The sequence below is a fragment of the Tiliqua scincoides genome, chromosome 8 (genome assembly GCF_035046505.1).
Source record: "Tiliqua scincoides isolate rTilSci1 chromosome 8, rTilSci1.hap2, whole genome shotgun sequence".
Classification (NCBI taxonomy): Eukaryota; Metazoa; Chordata; class Lepidosauria; order Squamata; family Scincidae; genus Tiliqua; species Tiliqua scincoides.
The window spans coordinates 24,130,714-24,154,499 of record NC_089828.1 but is presented as its reverse complement, the minus strand read 5'-3'; the positions used below and the strand labels follow the sequence as shown (position 1 = coordinate 24,154,499).

At 45.0% G+C, this 23,786-nt stretch overlaps 1 protein-coding gene across 1 annotated transcript in view; it reads right to left on the bottom strand.

The window, feature by feature from the left end:
• Nucleotides 1–23,786, bottom strand: part of ENTREP2 (endosomal transmembrane epsin interactor 2) — a 111,782-nt gene that overhangs the window by 41,965 nt on the left and 46,031 nt on the right. The window contains exon 3 of the mRNA XM_066636331.1: nt 3,642–3,749. Coding sequence (XP_066492428.1) covers nt 3,642–3,749 — 108 coding nt within the window. The remainder of the gene's footprint in view (nt 1–3,641; nt 3,750–23,786) is intronic.

The window sequence follows — 23,786 nt, the reverse complement described above, 5'->3', positions numbered from 1 at the left end:
GCGCTCAGTTTCCTCTCCTGTTGTGAGCGAAGAGTCCATGACTCGCTGCAGTACAGAAGTGTACTCAGGACGCAAGCTCTTTAGACCTGGATCTTGGTATGTTCCGTCAGCTTCTTGTTGGACCAGACTCTCTTTGTGAGTCTGGAAAACATGGTAGCTGCTTTACCGATGCGCTTGTTTAGCTCGGTATTGAGAGAATGAGTGTCGGAGATCGTTGAGCCAAGGTACACAAAGTCATGGACAACCTCCAGTTCATGCTCAGAGATTGTAATGCAGGGAGGTGAGTCCACATCCTGAACCATGACCTGTGTTTTCTTCAGGCTGATTGTCAGTCCAAAATCTTGGCAGGCCTTGCTAAAACGATCCATGAGCTGCTGGAGATCTTTGGCAGAGTGGGTAGTGACAGCTGCATCGTCGGCAAAGAGGAAGTCACGCAGACATTTCAGCTGGACTTTGGATTTTGCTCTCAGTCTGGAGAGGTTGAAGAGCTTTCCGTCTGATCTGGTCCGGAGATAGATGCCTTCTGTTGCAGTTCCAAAGGCCTGCTTCAGCAGGACAGCGAAGAAAATCCCAAACAAGGTTGGTGCAAGAACACAGCCCTGCTTCACTCCGCTTCGGATGTCAAAAGGGTCTGATGTGGAGCCATCGAAGACAACAGTGCCCTTCATGTCCTTGTGGAAAGATCTGATGATGCTGAGGAGCCTGGGTGGACATCCAATCTTGGGGAGAATCTTGAAGAGGCCGTCTCTGCTGACCAGGTCGAAAGCCTTTGTGAGATCTATGAAGGCTATAAAGAGTGGCTGTCGTTGTTCCCTGCATTTCTCCTGCGGTTGTCTAAGGGAGAATACCATATCAGTGGTGGACCTGTTGGCTCGGAATCCACACTGCGATTCTGGATAGATGCTCTCTGCAAGTACCTGGAGCCTCTTTAGTACAACTCGGGCAAACAGCTTTCCTACAACGCTAAGGAGAGAGATGCCGCGGTAGTTGTTGCAGTCACCCCTGTCACCTTTGTTCTTGTACAGCGTGATGATGTTTGCATCCCTCATGTCTTGAGGTACTCCACCTTCTCTCCAGCAGAGACAGAGGATTTCATGCAGCTCAGTGATGATGATCTCTTTGCAGCATTTTAGGACTTCAGCAGGGATGCTGTCTTTTCCAGGTGCCTTGCCAAAGGCAAGGGAGTCCAGGGCCACGTGAAGTTCTTCTAGGGTTGGTTCACTGTCAAGCTCCTCCAGCACAGGCAGGCACTCAATGTTGTTCAGTGCTTCTTCGGTGACTACATTTTCTCTGGAATATAGCTCAGAGTAGTGCTGCACCCAGCGTTCCATCTCCTGTGCCCGATCCTGGATGACCTCGCCTGTGGCAGACTTCAGAGGGGCAATTTTCTTCTGTGTTGGACCTAGGGCCTGATACCATCATACATCCCCTTGATGTTGCCCGTGTCAGCTGCTATCTGTATCTCGGAACAGAGCTGGAGCCAGTAGTCGTTAGCACATCTCCTGGCAGTCTGTTGGACTTTGCTGCGAGCAGTTCGGAGGACCTGCAGGTTGCGCTCACTGGGACAGGCCTTGTATGCTGCTTGAGCTCTCCTCTTTTCCTCAATGACTGGTGTCAACTCCTCAGAGTGGGCTTCAAACCAGTCTGCCGCCTTGTTGGTCTTCTTGCCGAATATGGACAAGGCGGTGTTGTAAACGGTATTCTTGAAATGTTCCCATCTGTTGGATGCGTTTGCGTCGGCCGGGCCTGGAAGAGATTCCTCAAGCGCTTGTGCAAATTCCTCCACTTTTCTCTGATCCTGGGTCTTGCTGGTATCAATGCGAGGTCTTCCTCGCATCAATTAATTATTGATGCATCAATTAATGATTAATTAATTAATTAATTAATTCCTCACATCAATTAATTATTTATTAATAATCAATAATTAATAATTAATTTAATTCATTTAATAATTTATTAAATTATAAATAATAATAAATTATAATAAATAAATAAATAAATAAATAAATAATAAATTATCATTTAATAATTAATTTAATTTATTATTTATTAATTTAATTTATTATTATTTATTATTAATAAATTATTATTTAATAATTAATTTAATTTATTTAATTAATTTAATTTAAATTAATAATTAATTTATTAATAATTAGTAAAATAATTAATTAATTAATTCCTCGCATCAATTAATTATTGATTAATAATCAATAAATTATTAATAATAATTAGGATCTAGTGCTCCTGAGGCTGCTAGAATCCTTACATATAACATGCATGTGTAGACATTTGCAACTCTCCCTAGAAGTGGAGTTCAAGGGCTGTTCCCCCAAATCTTTACTCATTGGAGAGCAAGATGTGCATAGACATCCACGTTGGATAAAAGGCTGAAATTGGGTTCACATGTGATCTGTGGTACACCAACTACTAGAGAAAATCAGAAATATGACTTTTTACTTTGGAGGCACGAAAACCAGCTAACAATTTTCTTCTGCAAACTGGGCAACAATCCTTGCAAAGTTTTTTCTTTTTTAAAAAGTTTTCCAAAACCTTTCATGATGCACCAAAAACTGGCTCACAACCCACTGGTGGGTCTTGACTCACAGTTTGGGAAACAGTGGTTTTTAGGGTGTGATGGGTTCCGCTTTGACTCAGTAAGCATTTTACTTGTGCACAAGTGGTCATTAGAAGCTCAGATCATTAACAGGGTAGACTGAGACTGTAACGTGATCCTCGTTTAAAGAGCGTATGAAATTGCCTTGTAGCAAGTCAAATCTCATTGGTCACATATTCCACATCATGCTCCTGCTGGCCAATTAGAACTTGGAATGTTGATCTATATCAGGGGTGTCAAACTTATTTCATGTAGTGGGCTGGATAGGATTGATAGTGCCTGCTGAGGGTTGGAAGTGACATCATTAAGCAGATGATGGCCAGAAACAAGCACTTTGTTCTCACATAGGAAAACTCAGCTGACAGAAGAGAAAATGTGCAAATCTTGTTCATATTTTCAACATGAGAGAGCCCAATTATCAAATGTGGGAGCTGAATTATAATGAGTGGCGTATAAAACTGGGGGTCACATCTGGCCCACGGGTTTGACACCCCCTGATATATGTAAATAACAGGAAGGGCAGAGGTCTACTTGGCTGTTATTGTCAGAAGGGCCTTCCATTTTCATGAACAAAGACTTCTTCTTACTGCCATTTCTAGGGGGATGGATTTTTTGGGGGGGGAAGAGACATTCATTTGCGATGAGAAGGTCACAATTTTCCTCACTGCAGCCTAATACCTTTTTCTCATACTCTGTTTTCTGATGAACCCAATCCTGCCTGCTCCAGCGAACAGTTCAGGAGAAGGAGTTGGCTGGCTGGAGATACATCGCTGGACTGCCATTAGTGGTGCACTTCCTCTACTGAGCAGGAACTAGAACTAGATGGCATGCAACAGTTTCTTCAACTCCATGCAGGCACATGTGCTCACACCAAGGACATTATTATAGATGGGATGACTTCCCACATTCCAAGACTGAGCCCTTGAATATAAGAAGCCAGGCCCACTTATTTTGTGAGCCCACTGCTTTGATACATGGAGGCAAAGGCGAGATTTATCATTAGACATGCTCATTGGGATTCACTCACCATTTGCAGGACATCAGATGAGACCATCTGCATGCAGCACATCGCGGTTGCCAAAGCGCAGACAATAGTGGAGATGATATTGAGCGCACACACACTAAACAACAGGTCCTGGGAGGAAAAACCAAAAACAAAGGGGAGGGAGGAAAAACAGAGACACGGCAGAATGTCATTCCTTATCTCAGCAAGACAGACGATGGATCGAAAACATTTTCAGCAGATTGGAAAATGTTGTCAATGGTTATCTGCTTGATGTGGGTCTCTATTAGATCTGTCCCTGTATGTAGATCTGCATGTAACCTTTCTCGGCTCAGGCCACACGTACAAACAAACGTAGGATCAACATGGTGGAAAACTAAGAACACAATCCCCAGCAGCCAAATAAAATAAAATAAAATGCATTCATTTTTTTTAAATCAGAGTTCAAAAAATTATCCCAGCAACATCTGGGTACGACTCTGTGAGGGCTTTTAATAATTTTGTATTCAAACATGAAGCTTGCATTCTGCCAGCAGAGATGTACATTCCTGGTTAGTATTCAAAATCTTCCCAAGGCTGATTCAAGTATAGGACGGGACAATGGAACTCATCAAGTGAACATTCTATCATTCCATTCATAATTTTGTTTATCATGTGCTACTGCCTAGTGGCCAGTTTGGACTCTACCAATGCCACCAACCTGCCCAAACACGCAGCAATGCACACATATGTGTTAACTGTACATACCTTGCAAGACTTTCATCACATAATCACATGGGAGAGAACACATGCATGCTTCTCTCCATGCGATGTGCTTGGACGGTCAAGCTTATGTTCTACAATGAAATAAAATTCATGACTGCTAGACACAAAAATGTCCCCCTTTTCTAGTAGTCTGGGTGCTTTTAGGTGCATACCAAATTTCAGCTTTATGGGTAATGTGGACGTTTCACAAGTATTCTGGGATATCATTTGAGGCAGTGCTTTTTAACCAATGGTCCAGTATGGTGCTTCTCAATCTTTCTGCTGCTTCAATCCACTTTGTTGGCTGTGGGTCTGCGTTGCGCCCCAGAATAACTTGCGGTTTCTGGGTAGTGCCCCAAAATGCTTTGTGGCTTCCAGGTAGCACCAATGCACAACACACCACAGTTTGAAAACCTCTGGTCTTTCTTTACTAGTGTGTCTGTATGCTATGGCAGGCAGTGCATGGCTCCAATGCCATGGTGACCATGTGGCACTGTCTTTCTTGGTCTAATTCAGGGGTGTCCAAAGTTTTTGGCAGGAGGGCCACATCAGCTCTCTGACATTGTGTCGGGGGCCGGGGGGAAAAAAGAATTAATTTACATTTAAAATTTGAATAAATTTACATAAGTTTACATAAATGAATATATTAAAGATGAACTTATATGAATGAATGAAGGTTTTTCAATAGCTCATGGCCTATAAAAGGTCTTGCACAAAGCAAGGCTGGCCTTTCCTTTGCTGCCGCTGCTGTATCACAGATGTGAAAAAGCAAGCAGTGGAGGGAGCTCTCATCCCACAGCTCACACGAGAGGTGAAAGAGTTGCCCTCACACTGAGAGAAGTTGCATTGGGCCAGGGCGGGCTTCAACAAATCTCCGGAGGGCCAGAGGCTCATTGGAGACTGGGGGCTCCCTGAGGGCCGCATTGAGAGGCCTTGAGGGCCGCAAGTGGCCCCCGGGCCAGGGTTTGGGCACCCCTGGTCTAATTGTACTGGAAGCTAAACTGTCTGGGGTCATGGTGTACCAGCAGACAAGACAGGGTGGTGCAGCTGTCTAGCCCTTCCAAAAGGCACTGTTTGGAGAAGTGTAGAGCAAAGGCGAGACCAGGAAGCAGAAGCAACTGAAGAAGTCTCATCATTTCTGCAGGGAGAACCTTGGGGCAACCCATCTACTCCTGTGTACAGTTGCCCTCTCTGGTGGCAGTAGTGGCATGAGTAAAAGCAGTACCTGCAAAAGGTGGTACTTGCAAAAAAAAAAACGGAAAAAAAAACTGAACAAACCTGCTATAAGTTTATCCATTACAAGCCGCCCTGAGTTGCTAAACTGAAAGCCTGTTCTGAAGGAGAGGCAAATGTCCACATTTCAGATTGCCCTATTAATTGAACTGGCTTTGGATTAAGTTTGCACCAAAGATCAGCATTCTAAATGATGCCAAAACAGCCTTTTGATACCCTTGTGAGTCAGTCAGTGAAGTCAAGAATCCTTATACTCCGACTGTTAATGAAGACTGTGGTAAAGAAAGTCTACTGTGTACAATAAGCTCCACAGCAGGCAGGACTTCCTTTTCGGAAGAGCAGATTCCTGCAACACATGACCACCGTCACTGGATCACTGATCAGGCACTGCCTGCAAAAGGTCCCAGTTTCAGTCCTTGCCACCTGCAGTTTCAGGAGACCCTGACAGTCAGAGCAGAGGATACTAAGGGAGATGGATTAGTGGCCAGCAGAAGGCAGCTTCATATGCTAAAATGTCTTTTGAAGCTGGAAGGTATTCCAAAAGCCACGAATGTACCCTTTCCCCCACTATCTCCAAAAGGCACCAATTGTTAATGTGCAAATGTATTCAAATTTAATCAGTCCAGTAATTGGTTGAAGAGCAGGTGGATCAGTCAGCTAAAAATTAATTAATTGGTTGACAACCCCTTCCAATCCCCTAACTTGCATTCAGTTCCCATTCCTCCTGTGTGGGAGAATGCTGATTTCTTTTTTTTTCTTTTTTTTGGGGGGGGGGAGTAATTACTCCTCACTCTTTAAAAGGTGACTTTACTTTCTTGCTCTTCTTAATTTTGCACCTGCTGGTGAACAGGTGTATCCTCAGAGGCTCTCCTGCTCCAACCTCAGCAATAGCCTGCAAACGACTAAGCGGTCAAGGAGCAAGCTACGTTTCACATGGAACACATGAAAATGTTCTGTTAACAAAGAACAGACAGATGAACGCAGCAGGCAAAGGAAACTCAGCAGAATCCAAACCTTTTATCTTAAAGATGGATGAGGTTTCCTTTCCTGCCAATTACCGAAATAACGTCCGCCCGCGCCAACAGAGTCTGCGGCTGCATTGTTCGCCCGGCACCGCCGAACAATGGGGGCCCACGAGAAAAAAGGCAGCTCTTGCTTTCACCTTAACGCAGCTGGCATTTGGATACGGAAAGCGGCCAATCGACAGAAGGGCACTCAGTCTGGAAAATGGGTCAGCAGGTCCTGGCTATTTAGCAGGATGCATTGAGCCAAAGCAATTTGCGCCACCTCTTTAGCAGACACAAGGGAGTAAGATGTCAATTAGAAGATGGCAGGCCATCTAGAAGGAGCAGGGTCTGACATGCACACACACACAAAGCTGTAAGCTTCATCAGGAGCTGGAGACAGTGTTGTGAGTTTGCCATCACGAATGCTGGTCAGCCGTTGCTTGGTCAGGCTAACAATTCCCAAAGGCAGCTGACTTTCTTGAATGAACTCTTAAAAGTTGCTTTATTAATGGGAAACTTCCCTAGATGTTTGAGCATTGGATGCTTACTTAAGATGGTAAGAACAGCAAGTGTTTTGCTGGATCAGATCACCAAGTCCAGCATACTTCACAATATGGGTAACCAGAAGGTAGGTTATGATCCATCAGTAGCCCACCTTGTGCCTTTTGATGGCTGGGATTCCTATAAGGATTGCTGGACTAGGCAGTCCTTGGCCTGGTCCCATAAGGCCTTACATTCACAAGCAAGACTACGAAGCTCAGGATCACTTATAGCACAGATAGGTTATGCCTGAACTATGAAGACATCCTGCTTTTTATACACCAGCAAGATTCCAATCAAGGCTATAGTAAATGCAATTAAAAACAAACCGGAACTAGCATGGACCCAAACTAGTGCACCATCCCATTCAAAGGCAAATAAAATGAATGGCCTTACTGCAACCAATCTCTCTCCCGTCCCCGTCTCCCCCATAGAAAATAACACATTAACCTCTGCTAACTGGGCAAAGAGGCACTTTTTAAAGTGGTGTCCTCTTAGATTTAGCAGGCCAGCAACTGTCCCTTTTCACCCCAACAAGGGGTCTTTTTCAGGGGTGGTTGCTGGTGTCTCTTCTATGTCCTTTTAAGACTATGGGCCCTTTGGGGACAGGGAACCATTCATTCATTCATTCATTCATTCAACTGCTTTTTGAACTACATTTTGTTGAAAAGCGGTATATAAATAATAACAATGATGATGATGTTGTAATGGCTGCTGATCTTTCTCCCTGCGTTGAAATATTTAGTCAAGTTTTTGTGTGGTCTCCCAAGAAATCACCAGTATTCCTCTTGTACCTGAAGCCCTTCTAGCATACCCAAATTGCTGAAATTATATTGGCTCAGCACTAACAAGAACAGCGGCAGAAAAGAGCAGCAGCAGATCAAATGTAAGAGCTAGTAAGTGAATGGACATCAAAACAGAAAGACCTCAACCTGCTTTGAGTCAAATTCACAATGCACAAAATAGTAGAACTGTAGATCTACACAGGATCCAGATGTGCCTGCTTTTTGTGGAGGCCAATTTGGCCTCCAAAGTAGCCAAAACCTGAAGCAGGATTTTATCTGATGAACTTAGAATACAGACACTTCATAGGAAAACGGGCAATCTCGGAGATACCTGGAACCCAGATCATTTAGGGCCCCATAGGTCAAAGCCAGCACCTCGTACTGGGTACAGAAACTGACTGGCAAACAATGAAGCTGTTTCAGAACTGGTCTAATATGTTCAACCCAACTCACATGCACAACACTTGCGTTGTGCGTTGTGCATTCAGTCTTGTTGACTGAACATCCCACTTCTTCAAATAATGGTTTAAGGTGGCTTATGATCAAAATAAATATAAACACCCAAAGTCAACAGGCAAGCACAATAATAAAAACAAAACAGGAGTAAATTCTACATCGAATAAGATGAAATGGTCTGGAGGAAACCTGAGATGTAGGAGCAGCAGCAATAAGCAAACAAAAAAGCAAACAACAACAAAAAAACTCCCAGCCCAACACTGAATTAAAATTCCAGGTCAAAGGGAGCAATTTCTAACTCACATCAAAAATTCATGACAACAAGTGCCAGGTATCCAGACCCACAAACCGCATTCCACAGGCAGGGTGCCACCACAGAAAAAGTCTATTCTTTGACTTTAGAAAGAAATTCTAGGCGATAAGGGTGGTTTGGCAGTGGAACAGTTGCTCAGGGGTGCGATGGATTTTTCCTCACTAGATATCTTCAATCAGAACTCAAAAGGCACCTGACGGAGATCTTCTGGGAGGATTTCCTGTTAAGGGCAGGGGGTTGGACTAGAGGACCTTGAGGGTCCCTTCCAACTATGATTCATCAGGAGAGGAATCCCCAAAAGGACCTTTCCAGCTTAGTTCAAGGGATGGGAAGCAGCTGGTTTCTGAGAACCCCTAACCCCATCACACACTGGGTAGCAGCATTCTGCACCAAACAGAATACACTCAAGCTCAGTGGAAGAACATCTGTGATGCAGAAGGCTCAAGTTTTACCCTTGGAATCTTCAAAAAAAGGCTAGAAAGGACTCTGGCTTAAAACCCTGGAGAGCTGAAGCCAATCAGGGTCAACAATATGAGATGTACCAATGGTCTGAATCTGCTGAAGGCAGCTGCCTACATTCCTCTATGCCCAGGGGCACTTGGGAATTGTGTTTCCTGAACTGTTATTTCCAATGTAATATAGCAAACCACCTTTTAGAGCAGTGATTTTCAACCTTTTTCATCTTGCGGCACACTGGCAGGGCACTAAAATGGTCAAGGCACACCATCAGCTTTTTGACAATTGACAAGGCACACTGTGCTTTCAATGGGGGCTCACATCCCCCAATGGCCCTATTGATAAATGACCCTCTTCCAAATTCCCTCGGCACACCTGGGGACCATTCGCGGCACACCAGTGTGCCACGGCACAGTGGTTGAAAATGACTGTTTTAGAGGGAGGAAAGTCTCTGTCTGACGCATGGGGGATATGGCAAAGGAAGGGTCTGCTAAAACTCCTTCATGTAATCCAACACAGCATCTTGGATTTTGGCCCAGTTTTCTGTCAAAGTATCACCATCCAAAATAGCTTCTTTCCCTTGCCCCATTTACCCTTTCCTGTTTTCAATGTTAGTTTTAGACCGCACGCACTGGAGGCGTAATTATAAAAAGTGCTCTCATGATGATTTCACAGGACTTGCGGGCAACTGCTTGATATATGACATGCCTGGCATGCAAAGAGCCTCAGCCCCATTACACGTAATGGCCCCTGCACCTAATTAAAGTCTGCCATTCTGAAAAGTTAAGTGGCACAAGACGGGGAAGAGAAATGTTTGGAAAATTAAAGCCATAAATAACGCTTGCTCCTTCTCTTCCACCTCCAATTCACAATTTTTTAATTAGCAACCATCTCTTTTGCGAGTGCTTGGAAGAGGGACAAGTTTCTGGTTTTCCCCTCAGCCTGAATCCAAGAAACAGGAGTAACACTTTGCTAAAACAGAGGATCTGACAGTGTTAACACACAGGAAAAAGGTCACAGGCAGTTGTGAGCATAATACGCACCTTGTAAGCAGGTGCGTTCTGAAGACAGCGCAGCAAGTTCATGTGCCAAGAAAAGGTTAATTCTGCCAGCTGCATGAATCTTGCACCTTTCTCTTAGTCTACAAAAGATTTCTTTTACGGTTCTACATGGTTGGCAGCCTTCAGTCTCAAAAGACTATGGTATAAGCCTACAGCACCCGGTATTCCCAGGCGGTCTCCCATCCAAGAACTAACCAAGCCTGACCTTGCTTAGCTTCCGTGATCAGACAAGATCGCGCATGTGCAATTTTGCATCATTAATTCCCTTTCTGCTACATACAGGGAGTGGCAAGAGCTATGTAAGTCATCAAGGAAAATAAGAACATAAGAACCTTATTGAGCAATCCCTTTCCTCATCAAGGAAAGTCTTATTGAGCAATCCCTTCTCAGATTTTTCTATTCATTGCCCATACTGTCCTGAGCTGGTTTACATGCAAGCCATGTGGCCATATAGCCCCCCCCTCTCCACCAGAGCAGCAGAGGTCAATGCAGTGAGTAGCTGGGAACAGGAAGGCAGTCTCACTGGAGCAGAACTGCAGAACCTTGGACAGCTCCAAGACCAGCAATGAAGGTCAGAATCAGAAGGCTCTGCCTTCCCTGGATAAGGAGTGTCACCTTAAAGGGCAAGTGCTTCTGTTCCGAGCTGCACTCTTGGCAGGGTCTCCGGTGAACAAGCCTAGGTGATCTTGATCTCTGAGCCACGGCAGAACTGACAGTCTTCTAACCACAGCCATAGGCCTGATACTGACAAAAGTTTTCAGCCCATAAAGATGCACAATGTTTTTGCCTTTTATGCCAGCTGTGTCAAGGGCTGGCATTTTTCTCTGCATTGCTGTAGTCTAGAACACTCACTCATTTTTGCTTTTTGCACATATTTATACTGCCCTTCCTCCAAAGATCTCAGGGTGGTATACATAGTTCCTCTTCTTTTGTCCTCACAACACCTCTGTGAGGTAGTTGAGGCTGAGAGGTAGCCCAAGGTTACCCAGGAATCCTCCTGGCTGAGTGGGGATTTGAGATCTTTCAGGTCTTGCTCCAACTCATGAACCATCCTGGTTATTATTCATTTCAGGCCTGAAGTTCTTTTTCCCTGCTCAAGATCCGTTGAAAAGAATGGCAGAGTTGTGCAAGAAATTAGGGATTGGGAACCTGGTTCACAAAAAATCTTTCTGGTATTGATTTAATGCTCGCACCTACATGCGTCTTATGCACTGTCATCAATGTAACTGGAGAGAACCCATAAATCAGAAGCCTGTTAAAAAGGAAACTGCTTTCTGCTGACACTCAGAAAACCTTAAGTATGAAAATTAAGCTGTTGCTCCATAGTCGATGGCTATTTGCACCACTGGGAGTTCTACATAATGATTTTTAAATGATTCGGCTGAAGTGGAATTAAGTCAATGCATCCCATATATTACTCAAGCAGAAAGCAAAGTCTGAAAACAAAAATAAAAACAGCATACACAAGGAGGAGGAATTTGGCTTCTCCCTTCCCTCATCCCCTTAGAGCAGGGCTTTTCAGACTGGGGCGTCGCGATGCCCCAGCCTGTGGGCCCTGGCCTCTGCCCCCTTAAGGGGTGGAGGCAGCGAGGAGGCAAGGAGGAGTCAGCGGCGCAATCCTGGGGAAGTGAAAATGGAGCGATCACACTCCACTTCTGCAAAACTGGAAGTGGAGCGCGATCGCTCCACTTTAACTTTCGAAGCTGCGGGGAGCCCTGCAGAAGGTCGCGCAGGGCTCCCCGCACCCCTGGGAGGCTGTAGGAGGCTCTGCTAAGTGCACCCAAGCCCCTACAGCCCCCTCAGCAGCATGATCACAGGGATCACGCTGCTGCCTTCCCCCCGCCCCTGCTGCCTCCTCCCCCCACAAAGACTTAGAGTGGTTTTCAAACTCCTGGAGAGTTTGAAAAGTGCTTCCTTAGAGGAAGGCATGCAGGGGTAGTGGCAGTGGTTGTGGTTGATGATGATGATATTACCATTACTATTATTATTAATAATAGTAATTACTACTGCTACTACTACAAATAATAAAAACAATAAGATATGAGTAACCGTTTTGCAGTAACTCATATTATTAGAATAACACAAATTATGTTGACCAGCAAATAGGAGCCTCCACGGGCCTCAGAAGCACAGCTCCAGTCGCCTCAGAGGGCTCAGGTGGGACCAAGTCTGGCTCCAGGCAGGTCCTGGGGACCTGCGTTGAGTCAGATTTGCGGTTAAAAATATCGCAAATAAAGAGGCTCCACCTGTATATGATTAGGCTGTTAGAACTGCAATATTGGATTAGGCCAACATCCATCTAGAATCTGAGAAGCCGACTGGCAGGTGATGGAGCTGAGAGTCTCGCTATGTTGTTTATCTCCAATATCTAGCATTCAAAGGTTACAGGTTGAGACTCATTATTCGTGTGGGTTCCCTTCCAAGCACTAAAAAAAAAATGCACGATAGTAAATCAATTTAAAAAACAAAGTTTCTTTGCTCCGGTGATTTAAAAACAGCCTTGCTGACCTTTGTGATGTAAGATAACAGTCATTAAGAAGACAATCCATCCATCAGTCCTCCTCCAAGAGCTTAGAAAGGCACTTCACTCAGCCCCTCCCTTCACCAATGCAAAGTGATCAGCTTTCTTTCAAGTGCTCAAAGGGAGGGGAGGGGTCCGGTGGAGAGAGGAGGATTGATGGATTGACAGCTGCTGCCCCCCCCTCTCATTAAGGAGGCTATTATTAAAGTTCAGTTTTTTAAACTGATTTTAAAGGGACGCATTTTCCCCTTCTTCAGGGATCAGCACATTCCTTCTCATTTGCAGGGGCCATTCGAGTTGAGTCAAATACGTGTACAAAAAATCCGTGCATAAATAGGCTGAACTTGTATACTGCTTCTGAAACTGTACACTTCATTGAGCTAACATGACTAATAGTCATTCATTGGCCTATCCTTCCTGATTTTTAAACAACAATATTTTAATCCCACCCCTCCTCCAAGGAGCTGAGTGCGGTACACCTGGCCCCCTCTATCATAGCTTCACAAAACCCCCATGAATTAAGTGAGGCTGAGAGAGTAGCTGGTATGAAGTCACTCAATAAGTTTCATGGCTGAGCAAGGACTTGAACCTGCGGACTGCACCAGTTCCATTTCAACATTTTAGCCCAGGAATATCAAACTCATTTCATACAGCGGGCCGAATAGCATTCCGGCTGAAGGCAGGAAATTACATCATTAAGCTGGAAGTGATGTCATTCAATAGATGATGGTCAGAAATAAGCACTTTGTTCTCACACAGGAATTCATTAATTGCTAATGGCAGAAGAGAAAATATGCACATCTTGACCATATTTTCAAGATATGGGAGAGTCCAATAATTGTGCTGGCCTCCATTTCAGCCATGCAGTTGAGGCGTCATTTCACAGATCAGTGATGTCTCAGCAAAAGTGGCACTGCTGAAATGGGAGAGCCCAATTTTCTTGTGGTTGGATAAAGAGCTTCGGTAAGCTGTACTTTGCTCATGGGCTTTATGTTTGACACCCCTGCTTTGGCCATTTTGACACACAGGCTAACTCTGCCCAATCGGCTCTTTAGAAAGATATTTCAACTAGTGACCATCACCACATCTTTCATAAGTTAATCATACATTTTATATCTACCTATCTACCTACCTACCTACCTATCTATATCTATCTATAGATGCCCAGCTGATCTTAAAGAGTTCAGAGAAAAGTTAAATCTTATTCTGTGGTCAGAAGTTCTAAAGGAGAGAAAACAGCCCAAGAAGGATGAGATGCTTTATGAAAGTGAGATCCTGGAGGCACAGTCACAAACAGTTCCTGTAAGAAGAGAAGTTGGGAGACATCTAGGGAAAACAATGTAGCTACACAAAGAGCTTTCTGAAGAGTTGAGAAGCAGGAAGAACAGGTGCAAAAGATTTAATAAAGGAACAGTACAATAAGTATAGCCTACACCTGGAGGGATGGTGTCAGGAAGGTTAAAGTACAGAAAAAAATGGAGGTTAGAGAGGGAGGCCAAAAATAACAAAAAAAATTTTTTTTTAGGCTATGTATGAAACAAGAGGAAGGTCAAAGAAACAGGAAGTCTGTTGCATGGCGAGGTTGGCAAAATGGAAAAAGACAATGGAAAGAAGGCAGAGCTCCTAACTCTTTCATTGCATGTGATTTTTCCCACAAGGGGAAAGTAGATCAGTCTAACAACCGATGCAGTAATGAAGAACTGGGAGCATTATGGCTCAAGATACCTGAAGCGATAGTAAGGGAACACCAGGTTATTTTAAATGAATTTAAATCCCCTGGACCAGATGAACTACACCCCAGGGTGCTGAAGGAGCTTGCAGATGCGATCTCATGGCCCAATCCTAATGAATTACTGTGCTGATGGAACATGCATTCCACCGGCGCAGGCTGTTGCAAAACAGCTATAAAACACTTTGTGTAGTCCTTCCAGCAGGCATGCTAGCAGGAAGGCCTGATCTTTTCACTGGGGCTGGCAGTTCCACTGGGGCTGGCTGCCCACCAGACCTGGTGAGTCTGATGCAGGGGTGGGGAGGAGAAATGTGGAGGAGATGGGGTAGGGGTCGGCAATTCAGGCCTAGGAGGGTAGCAGTATCCTAACTCCCTTACAGGACCCGATCCGCCTGCAAAGATCAACTCAGACCTGTGCCAGCCACAAGTCTGAGTCGACTCTTTGTGGCTGCTGGAGCTTGCCCAGGGGCAAGGGGACAAATATCCCCTTGCCCCAAGAACAGCAACTGTGAGATGCAGCACATCTGTGCTGGTACCACCGTATCGCCACATGCGAATTTAGTTAGGATTGGTTGGCACAGTGACTGTAAGCTTTGAAAACTCCCAGAGGACAGGTGAGGTGCCCAAGTCTGAAGATGAGCTAACGTTGCTCCTATCTTTTAAAGAAAGGAGGATCCAGGAAACTACAGACTAGTCATCTCGAAGTTAATATCTGAAAAGATCCTGGAACAGATCGTGAATCAGAACGTCCATGAGCACAGACAGACTTGATCATTGGGTTCCCATACCAACGAGACGAAATTCAATGCAGGAAAATGTAAAGACCTGCACATAAGAATCTGCAAAGAGTCAGAAGTTCATGTACAGGATGAATAAAACTCAGCTTTGCAGCAGCAGCCCATGTGAAAAGATGTCTTTGTGGACCAAAAGCGGAACATGAACCGGCAGTATGATGTAGATGCAAAAAAACTAATGCAATGCTGGGTGCATTAAGAGAGGCATAGTATCTGGACTGAATGCATGGATGGCAGACCTGGAGTCGAATGCATTCTTGGCTGTGGATTGCTGGTGTTACACCCCCCAGATGTGGGTTGACCAGGCAAATTATTCAACTGTGAGAAAAAGGCACTCTGCTTTTGCTTTTTTGGGGTCCCCTTTTCTGGTGTCAAGCAAATATCAGTGAGTTTTTTTCTCTATAACGTAGTAATTTTTACTCCCACAGTGGCAGGGAATTTAGGCAACTCTGATTCCCCTGATGCTATGGACAAGGGCTCACCAAGGAGAGGTGTCTGGTCTGGGAGAACCACAGCGGCCCCAATGGGTCTACTCAGACCTGCGCCACCTGACAAGGTGGTGCAGATCCAAGCAGAATGGAGCAATCAGGATTCGCTTCGTGCTGCCTGGGAACAGGGGCTAGGATCCGGCATAACTGCTGTGTACTAGCCCCCTCCCCACCTGCCCACTGCCTGCCCTCTTCTACCCCGAAACACCTCCTCCCCATCTTCTCCCCACCCTCCATCCACCCTTCGGAGCCCTGCACCAGCCGAGCTCAGCTGGCGCAGACCTACTTTCTCCTGCCGCCACGGAGGCTGGATTTGGCCACCACGGGCCAATGCAACTCTGTGTGCTGGCGCAGCTTACTTCCATGGAGATGCAAACACACTTTATGGCACATTTGTGACCCTCCTGGGCCCACGGCACAGTTAGGATTGTGCCCTGAGCTTCAAATCAGCTCTTTCGAGGTTCAGGTCTTACCTCACCTATGAAAATGAGCCCTGGGTGGTCTTAGACAGGCCACTTAGCCTCAGCCGTAATGTGGGAGAATAACACTTACTCTCTTTTCAGAGTTTGTTGCAAAGACAACATCAACATAATACATCTGAAGTGCTTTGCATGCTCAGAAAGCACCATAAAAAGAATAATTCATGTAATCGTTGCAATAGAAATATGCTTTTATACCACTGTGGTTTGGATATTACTACTTTTAAAGTCATTTGGACTTTTAAGTCACTGGATTTCATACAACATACAGAGAATTTTGATTTAAACATGGTATTTAGTCAAGAATGCTTGCACTGCAACTTAGAATGGATTTTGTTGTTGCGCGTGGCGTGCAGAAAGTAGAGATTTTGTTTCCTCTCTCCCTCTCGTAACACTAGAACTAGGGGCCACCCAGTGAGCGATTGCTACCATGCTCGAACCACGGGAGAAGAAGAGGTCAACCTCCTCCCCATAGCAATGCATGCTACCTGTTCTCTGCCTAGAAGGGAGGGAAGGGGGTTTGTAAGGCAGTGTTGCCTCCGGCAGGGTTGTTGGAAGGGCTGCTCACCTCCATTTGCTTCCAACATTCCCCAAACTTGAAGAGGAAATGTGGAAGGGAGGGGAGGAGAATAGCAGACTAGAGCAGGGGTGTCAAACTCATTCCATACTGTGGGCCAAATAGTATTCACAGTGGCTGCTGAGGGCCAGAAGTTATGTCATTAAGCAGGAAGTGACATGCAGTTGATGACTAGAAATACTTTTTTTTCCCTCACCTAGGAACCCATTAGCTGCAAATGACAGAACAGAAAATATGCCAATCTCGACAATACCTTCAAGATATGGGAGAGCCCGATTATCACATGAGACACCCTTTCAGCAGTGCTGCTTCTGCCAGGACAACACCTTACAGTTCAGGTGATCTGCAAAGTGATGCCTCAGCAGAAGCAGTGCTGGGAAAAGGGTGGCCTGTACGGTAACTGGGCTCTGCCAATGCCTTGACAGTGTCTTCCTCTCTTATCCCTCTTGGCCTCCCCCTTTCCCCATTGTGTTCCTTGCCTTATTAGACCTCCTTCCATCTCTCCTTCCCAGAGCCTCAGAAGGAGCGGTGCTGTTGCAAGGGCAATGCTAGGAAAGCCCAAATCACGGGTCACATAAAGAGCTTCTGGGGGCCATAACTGGCTCTCGGGCCTTATGTTGACACCCCTGGACTAGAGCATCTCTAGATGAGCTAGATTCCAGCAAACCACTCTCCTCCTCTCCATACTTCCTCTTCCACTCTATTTTCCTTTTCAAACTCAGGAAGTAGAATGCTGATTAGCTGACACCCCAGCAAGTACAGGGGAACATCACCTTAGGTACCAGGATCTCTCAACATCACCTGGTACCTAAGGTGGTGTTGTCTAGCTGGAAAGGCCCACTAGAAGTCTGCTTTCTGGGGCTCCCTAAATCTGCAGCTGGTACTTGTGGAAGCACCTCCCCCCATCTCATCCAGTTTCAAACTTACATAAGAATATAAGAGCCCTGCTGGATCAGGCCAAGGCCCATCCAGTGCTGCTTCCTGTATCTCACAGTTGGCCCACCAGCCACTCCCATGCATCTGGCATTCTGAAGCAGCCCATTTCTAAAACCAGGCGGTTGCATGTACCCATCATGGCTTGTAGCCTGTGATGGACTTTTCCTCCATAAATCTGTCCTTTCAAAGGTATGTAGGACAGATGCCATCACCACGTCCTGTGGCAAGGAGTTCCACAGACTAATTACACACTGGGTAAATAAATATTTTCTTTTGCCTGTTCTAACTCTCCTGACACTCAATTTTAGCGGATGTCCCCTGGTTCTGGGGTTGTGTGACAAGGAAAAGAACATCCCTCTATCCACTGTTATCCATCCTCTGCATACTTTTGTCTACCTCAAACATGTTCCCCCTCAGGCTCCTTTTTTCTAAACTGAAGAGCCCCAAACACTGAAGCCTTTCCTCATAAGAGAGATGCCCTTATTCATTTGTAAGTTCCCTCTGGTCACATAAGGCAGAAAGCCAGCCTAGAAATTGCACTGACTGATGAAACATCCAGCCACTTCTTTCTCCCCTGAAGTCCTCCCATGGTTCCTTTCCATCAGCAACTGTTTCAAGGGAGCAAGAAAAGGCAGGATGAGTAAAACATTGCCATGCAGTTGCTGCAATTATTCCCCGGTGTTTGCTGCCACTTCAAAAGAGAAGGCAGCATCTGTCTGGTAGATTTGTAGACTTACAAAACGGCTTGGCTGGGGATATGCCTGAAATCTGAAGGGGCTGAGCAGCAAAGAACAAGCATAAGTCTTCATATGAAGAGGAAATCCTAGGGCAAAGACATCCGCAAGGAGATGATACCTCATAAATCTATCATCATTTTCTTTTTAAATATCAGGTGAGAGAGAGAGAGAGAGAGAGTCTGTGTCCAGGTGCATGGGAAGTCTTTTGTATCATTAGTGAAATGCAGTTTAGCAGTGACTAAACATTAGAACAGCGGTTCTTAAACTTTTAGCACCGGGACCCACTTTTTAGAGTGAGAATCTATCAGGACCCACCGGAAGTGATGTCATGACTGGAAGTGACATCAAGAAGAAGGAAAATTTTTAACAATTCTACGCTGCAATCCTACCCACACTTACCCAGGAGTAAGCTCCATTTTCTATCTTTGTTAAAAGCATATACTTAGTAGCCTGTTAAAAGTACAGATGTGTAACATTTCCCCAAATGCAGTCACATACCAGAGTAGCATCAAGTCTAATATATGAAAAATAAAATATTGAAATGAATAGGGACCCACCTGAAATTGGCTCATGACCCACCAGTGGGTCCCGACCCACAGTTTGAGAAGCACTGCATTAGAAGGTTATTTATTCCTCCAACTCTAAAAACTTAACATATCTTTTTACAGGTATCCACTGATTTGACTCACCACTGATATTGAAGTCCACCTTTAAATGCCTTGAAGCAAGGAAAAAAGCTCCAAAATTTCATTTCCTACCTTCATGCTGTAAACTGCACTGGTTGCAAGCTTCTTGCGGTTAAAGATACCTTTTTAAAAAAAATAAAATAAAGATACCTTTAAAGATCCGCTTCCAGGTTTCTTGCTCCACCGTTCTCATCTCTCCTCTCAGCTCAAAATGCATCAGCAGAGACACTATAATGCATTCAACTAATTTCATTCCATTAGATTCCATTATTGACCCCATCTAGCAGCTGAATGCGGTATAGCGTCTATATCAGGGGTGTCCAAACATTTTGGCAGGAGGGCCACATCATCTCTCTGACAATCCCGGGGGAAAGGCCCGGGGGAAAAAGGAATAATTGACATTTCAAATTTGAATAAATCTGCATAAATTTACATAAATAAATATATTAGAGATGGAACTTATATGAATGAATGAAGGTCTTGCAATAGCTCAAGGCCTATAAAAGGCCTTGCACAAAGCAAGGTCAGCCTTTCCTTTGCTGCCACTGCTGCACCACAGATGTGAAACAGCAAGAAGTGGAGGGAGCCCTCGTCCCACAGCTCATGTGAGAGGGCAAACAGTCGCCCTCACACTGAGAGCAGTTGCATTGGGCCAGCATGGGCTCCAGCAAGTCTCCAGAGGGCCAGAGACTCATTGAAGACTGGAAGCTCCCCGTGGGCCGGATTAGGAGTCCCCGAGGGCCACAAGTGGCCCCTGGGCTGGGATTTAGGCACCCTGGTCTATACCAATGCATCCTGGCATGACCATGAAGGCGCAAGAAACCTGGAAGTGGGTCTTTAAAGTCATATTTCCACTGATTTGGTAACCACTGATATTTTTATAATCCATTGAGGGTTCTGGAATGGAACCCCCAGTGGATAACGAGGCACAACCTGTATTCACAAAACCCATTTTTTAATACCTTTCCTTAACATTTTTTCTCCCTAACATACAGAGTGAAGTTTTCATGAGCATTACCTCTAATTCCCCACAGTGCCAATGTTTGGGGAAGGGGCTTCTCTGGATGCTATTTAGGCTGTATATAGCCAGGAGAGCCACGATGGGGTAGTGGTTTGGGAGTTGGACTTAGACCTGGAAGATCCAGGTTCAGGTCCCCGCTCAGTCATGAAATCTCCTGGGTGACCTTGGGCCAGTCACTACCTCTCAGCCTCACCTACCTCACAGGGTTGTTGTGAGGACAAAAGGGAGAAAGGATGTACACCACCCTGAGCTCCTTGGAGGAAAGGCATTATAAAAATGTGAAAAACAAATAAATGGCTTGGGCCCAGGATATCCAAAGGCCTGCCTGCTCCCATACAAACCTGCCCAACAGTTAAGGTCACCTTTGAAGAACCTTCTCAGCATGCACCCACTGTCAAAGGTAAGGTGGGTGGGCAGCTGGGAAGAGGGACATCACTCTTGGGTCCACCCCACTGGACCCCCAATTAGTGGAACTCCTTCCTCAATTTCACTTAGTACCATCATTCCTAGATTTCTGATGGTAAAGTCTGTCCTCTTCTCCATCCTATGCTGAAAGCCAGTGTGGTGAATGGTTGAGTGTTGGGCCATTAAATATTTACCCTGGGGGAAAAATAGCCCCATTAGTGCCAATGGGAACTCTTGTCTGAAGATTGAGACCATACTGTTTTGAATATCACATATATGTACTAGGGCCTCGTACTAGCCCTCGTACTAGGGCTCTTGGAGAGGTCCAGAACTTAGGAAACTGCCTTAGACCAGTGGCATCACTAGGGTTTGCAACACCCAGTGACCTCCTGCATAAAAGCAGCTATAAACCAATTCACCATGAGTCTCTATTTGCAGTGGATCCAGGGGCTTTGAGACATCCTGCGCAGATGATTCTGATTCAAGGCTGTTATTAGATGGGTAACTGTTGGTAAAGGTTTTGGGGCTGTCAATCTGAGGTCAGATCTTGGAAGCCCATCCGCATCATGCAAACAGCCACTGTTGCTACATAAACTAAACATTTGTGTCCCCCCCCCCACCCCAAAAATAAGCAATAATGTGCTACCACATCTCTCAGGCTTCTTTTTGTTTTTACATTGCTTTGCCACATTTACCATGCATTCCCCAAATAAATACAGCCGACAACAGGTATGGAATTAAAATGGGCCACTTTATTGAATTACAACAAGATAACAACAAGGCAACAACAGGGTGAGCAATACCCATCCCAAGTGCGGGGTTCTAAGTGGGGGAAACGGTCCTAGCCATCTACGTCCCCCAATCTCATAGGGCGTCCACCCGACTCCAGGCGTAGCTCAATTGTTATTAAGCCCGCCTTTCACCGTCGCCCAAAGAGGGTAAGTCAGCCAAACCACTATGCCTTCAGGTCACCCCTGCAAGGCCCCCAAGTTCAGACAAGGGGCTAGCCAGCCTGCCTCCTCGAGCCGGTCAAGCATCATGGGAGCGGTTCTGGTTCACCCCTGTCCTTGCTGACTTAGATTGGACACCGAGAAGGTCTGCCTACCCACCCCGCACTTCTACCGCCAGTGACCAGGGTGTTAAAGAGATATATTGCAAACCCAAACACACTCCATAGCCAGTTTGAGGTAGGCGAAAACAAACACCATCATAGGGCCAATCAGATGGTGATTAAAAAATTCCTACCCGGTCCTCCGGAGAGTGACCAGCTAATCCCAGACTAGCTACCCCCACCCCAAAAATAAGCAATAATGTGCTACCACATCCCTCAGGCTTCTTCGTTTGTTTTTACATTGCTTTGCCACATTTATGGAAATGCAAACTTGGCAGGTTTCCCAAACTGCGCCATCAGCCTCTTCCGAGAGTCATTCCTCGTATGCAGGGCTCTGCATAGATGGCACATGAGTGGAATTCAACAAAAAGAAGCTAAAATTAGCCTGCTACTTGGAGAGGTTAAATGTTTCAGGGACAGGCCTCAGTGAACTATAATTTGAAAATCTCAAAGATGTATTTTGCAGCCCTGAAAATTTAAACAGACAGAAGTCACATTTTGCATTTCGGTGTTCTGTCGAGTGTTGCCTGCAGTTAATCCAAAGCCAATCACACAATAACAATTTATCTGCAGCAAAATGACAGCTTAATATTGCTTATGCCATTCTTTCAAGGCCCTTTAAACTGGTCTTGTTATACACACACAGAGTGCTGATTTCTTTGTGCATTTTACATATAGTCTGAATATTCAAAACATGTTTCTTCTCTCAAAACAACTCCTTTTAAGATTTCGGTGGATGAACATCTGCTATATAATCTTGGAAAATTACAGTAATTTGCAAACTACTTTATGCTTTAGACAACATTTCTCCATCAAGTCCTGATGGAGTTATCATACCCTAAGTACATGTAAACTGAAAAAAGTTCTTCTCCTCCTTCTGTTTATCCCTTCCTCAGAGCCCAATTCTTTGCCTCTTTACTCAGAAGTCCCATTATAGTCAATGGGGCTTACGTCTAGGTAAGTGTGGATAGGATTGCAGCCTTAATTACTCTCACCTTCCTCTATAGCAGGGACCTGCAAACTCTGGCCCACAGGCCAGATCCAGCTCACTGGAATAATCATTCGGGATGTGGTGTGGCAGTGCTGAAACTTTTCTGTTCCACCCTGCAGCTATCAGTTTTCATGCTGGATCATTGCAGAGCCTCTTGCCAGAGAGCCACTTCCCTGGGAAATCAGGGCTCAGAGCTTTCTGGGGCGATACGCAGTGGAAGCGGTTCCCTGGTATGAGGCTCTGCAATGATCCAGTGCAAAAACTGGTGGCTATGGAACAGAACGGTTTGGAGACCACTATTTTACAGTCTTCCTTGAGTTGAATTCCATGTTTCTCAAAGTATGTGTCGGGACCCAGTCGCGAGCCAATTTCAGGTGGGTCCCCATTCATTTCAAGAACTTATTTTTCATATATTAGACTTGATGCTACCATGGTATGTGACTGCATTTGGAGAAATGTTACACATCTGTACTTTTAACAGGCTACTATGCATATGCTTTTAACAATGATAATAAATGGGACTTACCAGGATTGCAGCCTAGAACTGTTAAAAATTTTTCTGCTTGACGATGTCACTCCCGGTCACGATATCACTTCCAGCGGAATAAGAATAAGATTCTCCTTTTAAAAAGTGGGTCCCAGTGCTAAAACTTTGAGAACTACTGTTCTCATTTGTAAGCTCCTTGGGGCAGGGAATAAGATTCCCTTGGGGATTCAGGGACTTAGGATTCCCTTGGGGAGTCCCTTGGGGACTCCTTGGGGATTCAGAATAAGATTCTCCTTTTAAAAAGTGGGTCCCAGTGCTAAAACTTTGAGAACTACTGTTCTCATTTGTAAGCTCCTTGGGGCAGGGAAAAAACCTGTCCTCTTATATTTTGTAATTGCAAGGCATATCTTCAATGTAATCAGATAATTCTTTCACCATCCGTGCAGTGGTTTTTATTACCTTTAACGCAATCCTTGGGCACAGAAATATTGGGAACTTCTCTGGTGCACATCACATTGAAATGAATGGGAGCTGCTTTAGTGTGCTCAAGAGGAGTTTCCACAGGATTATGACTTTCCTGCCAATACAAGAGTAATTGGTTAACTCAATCAC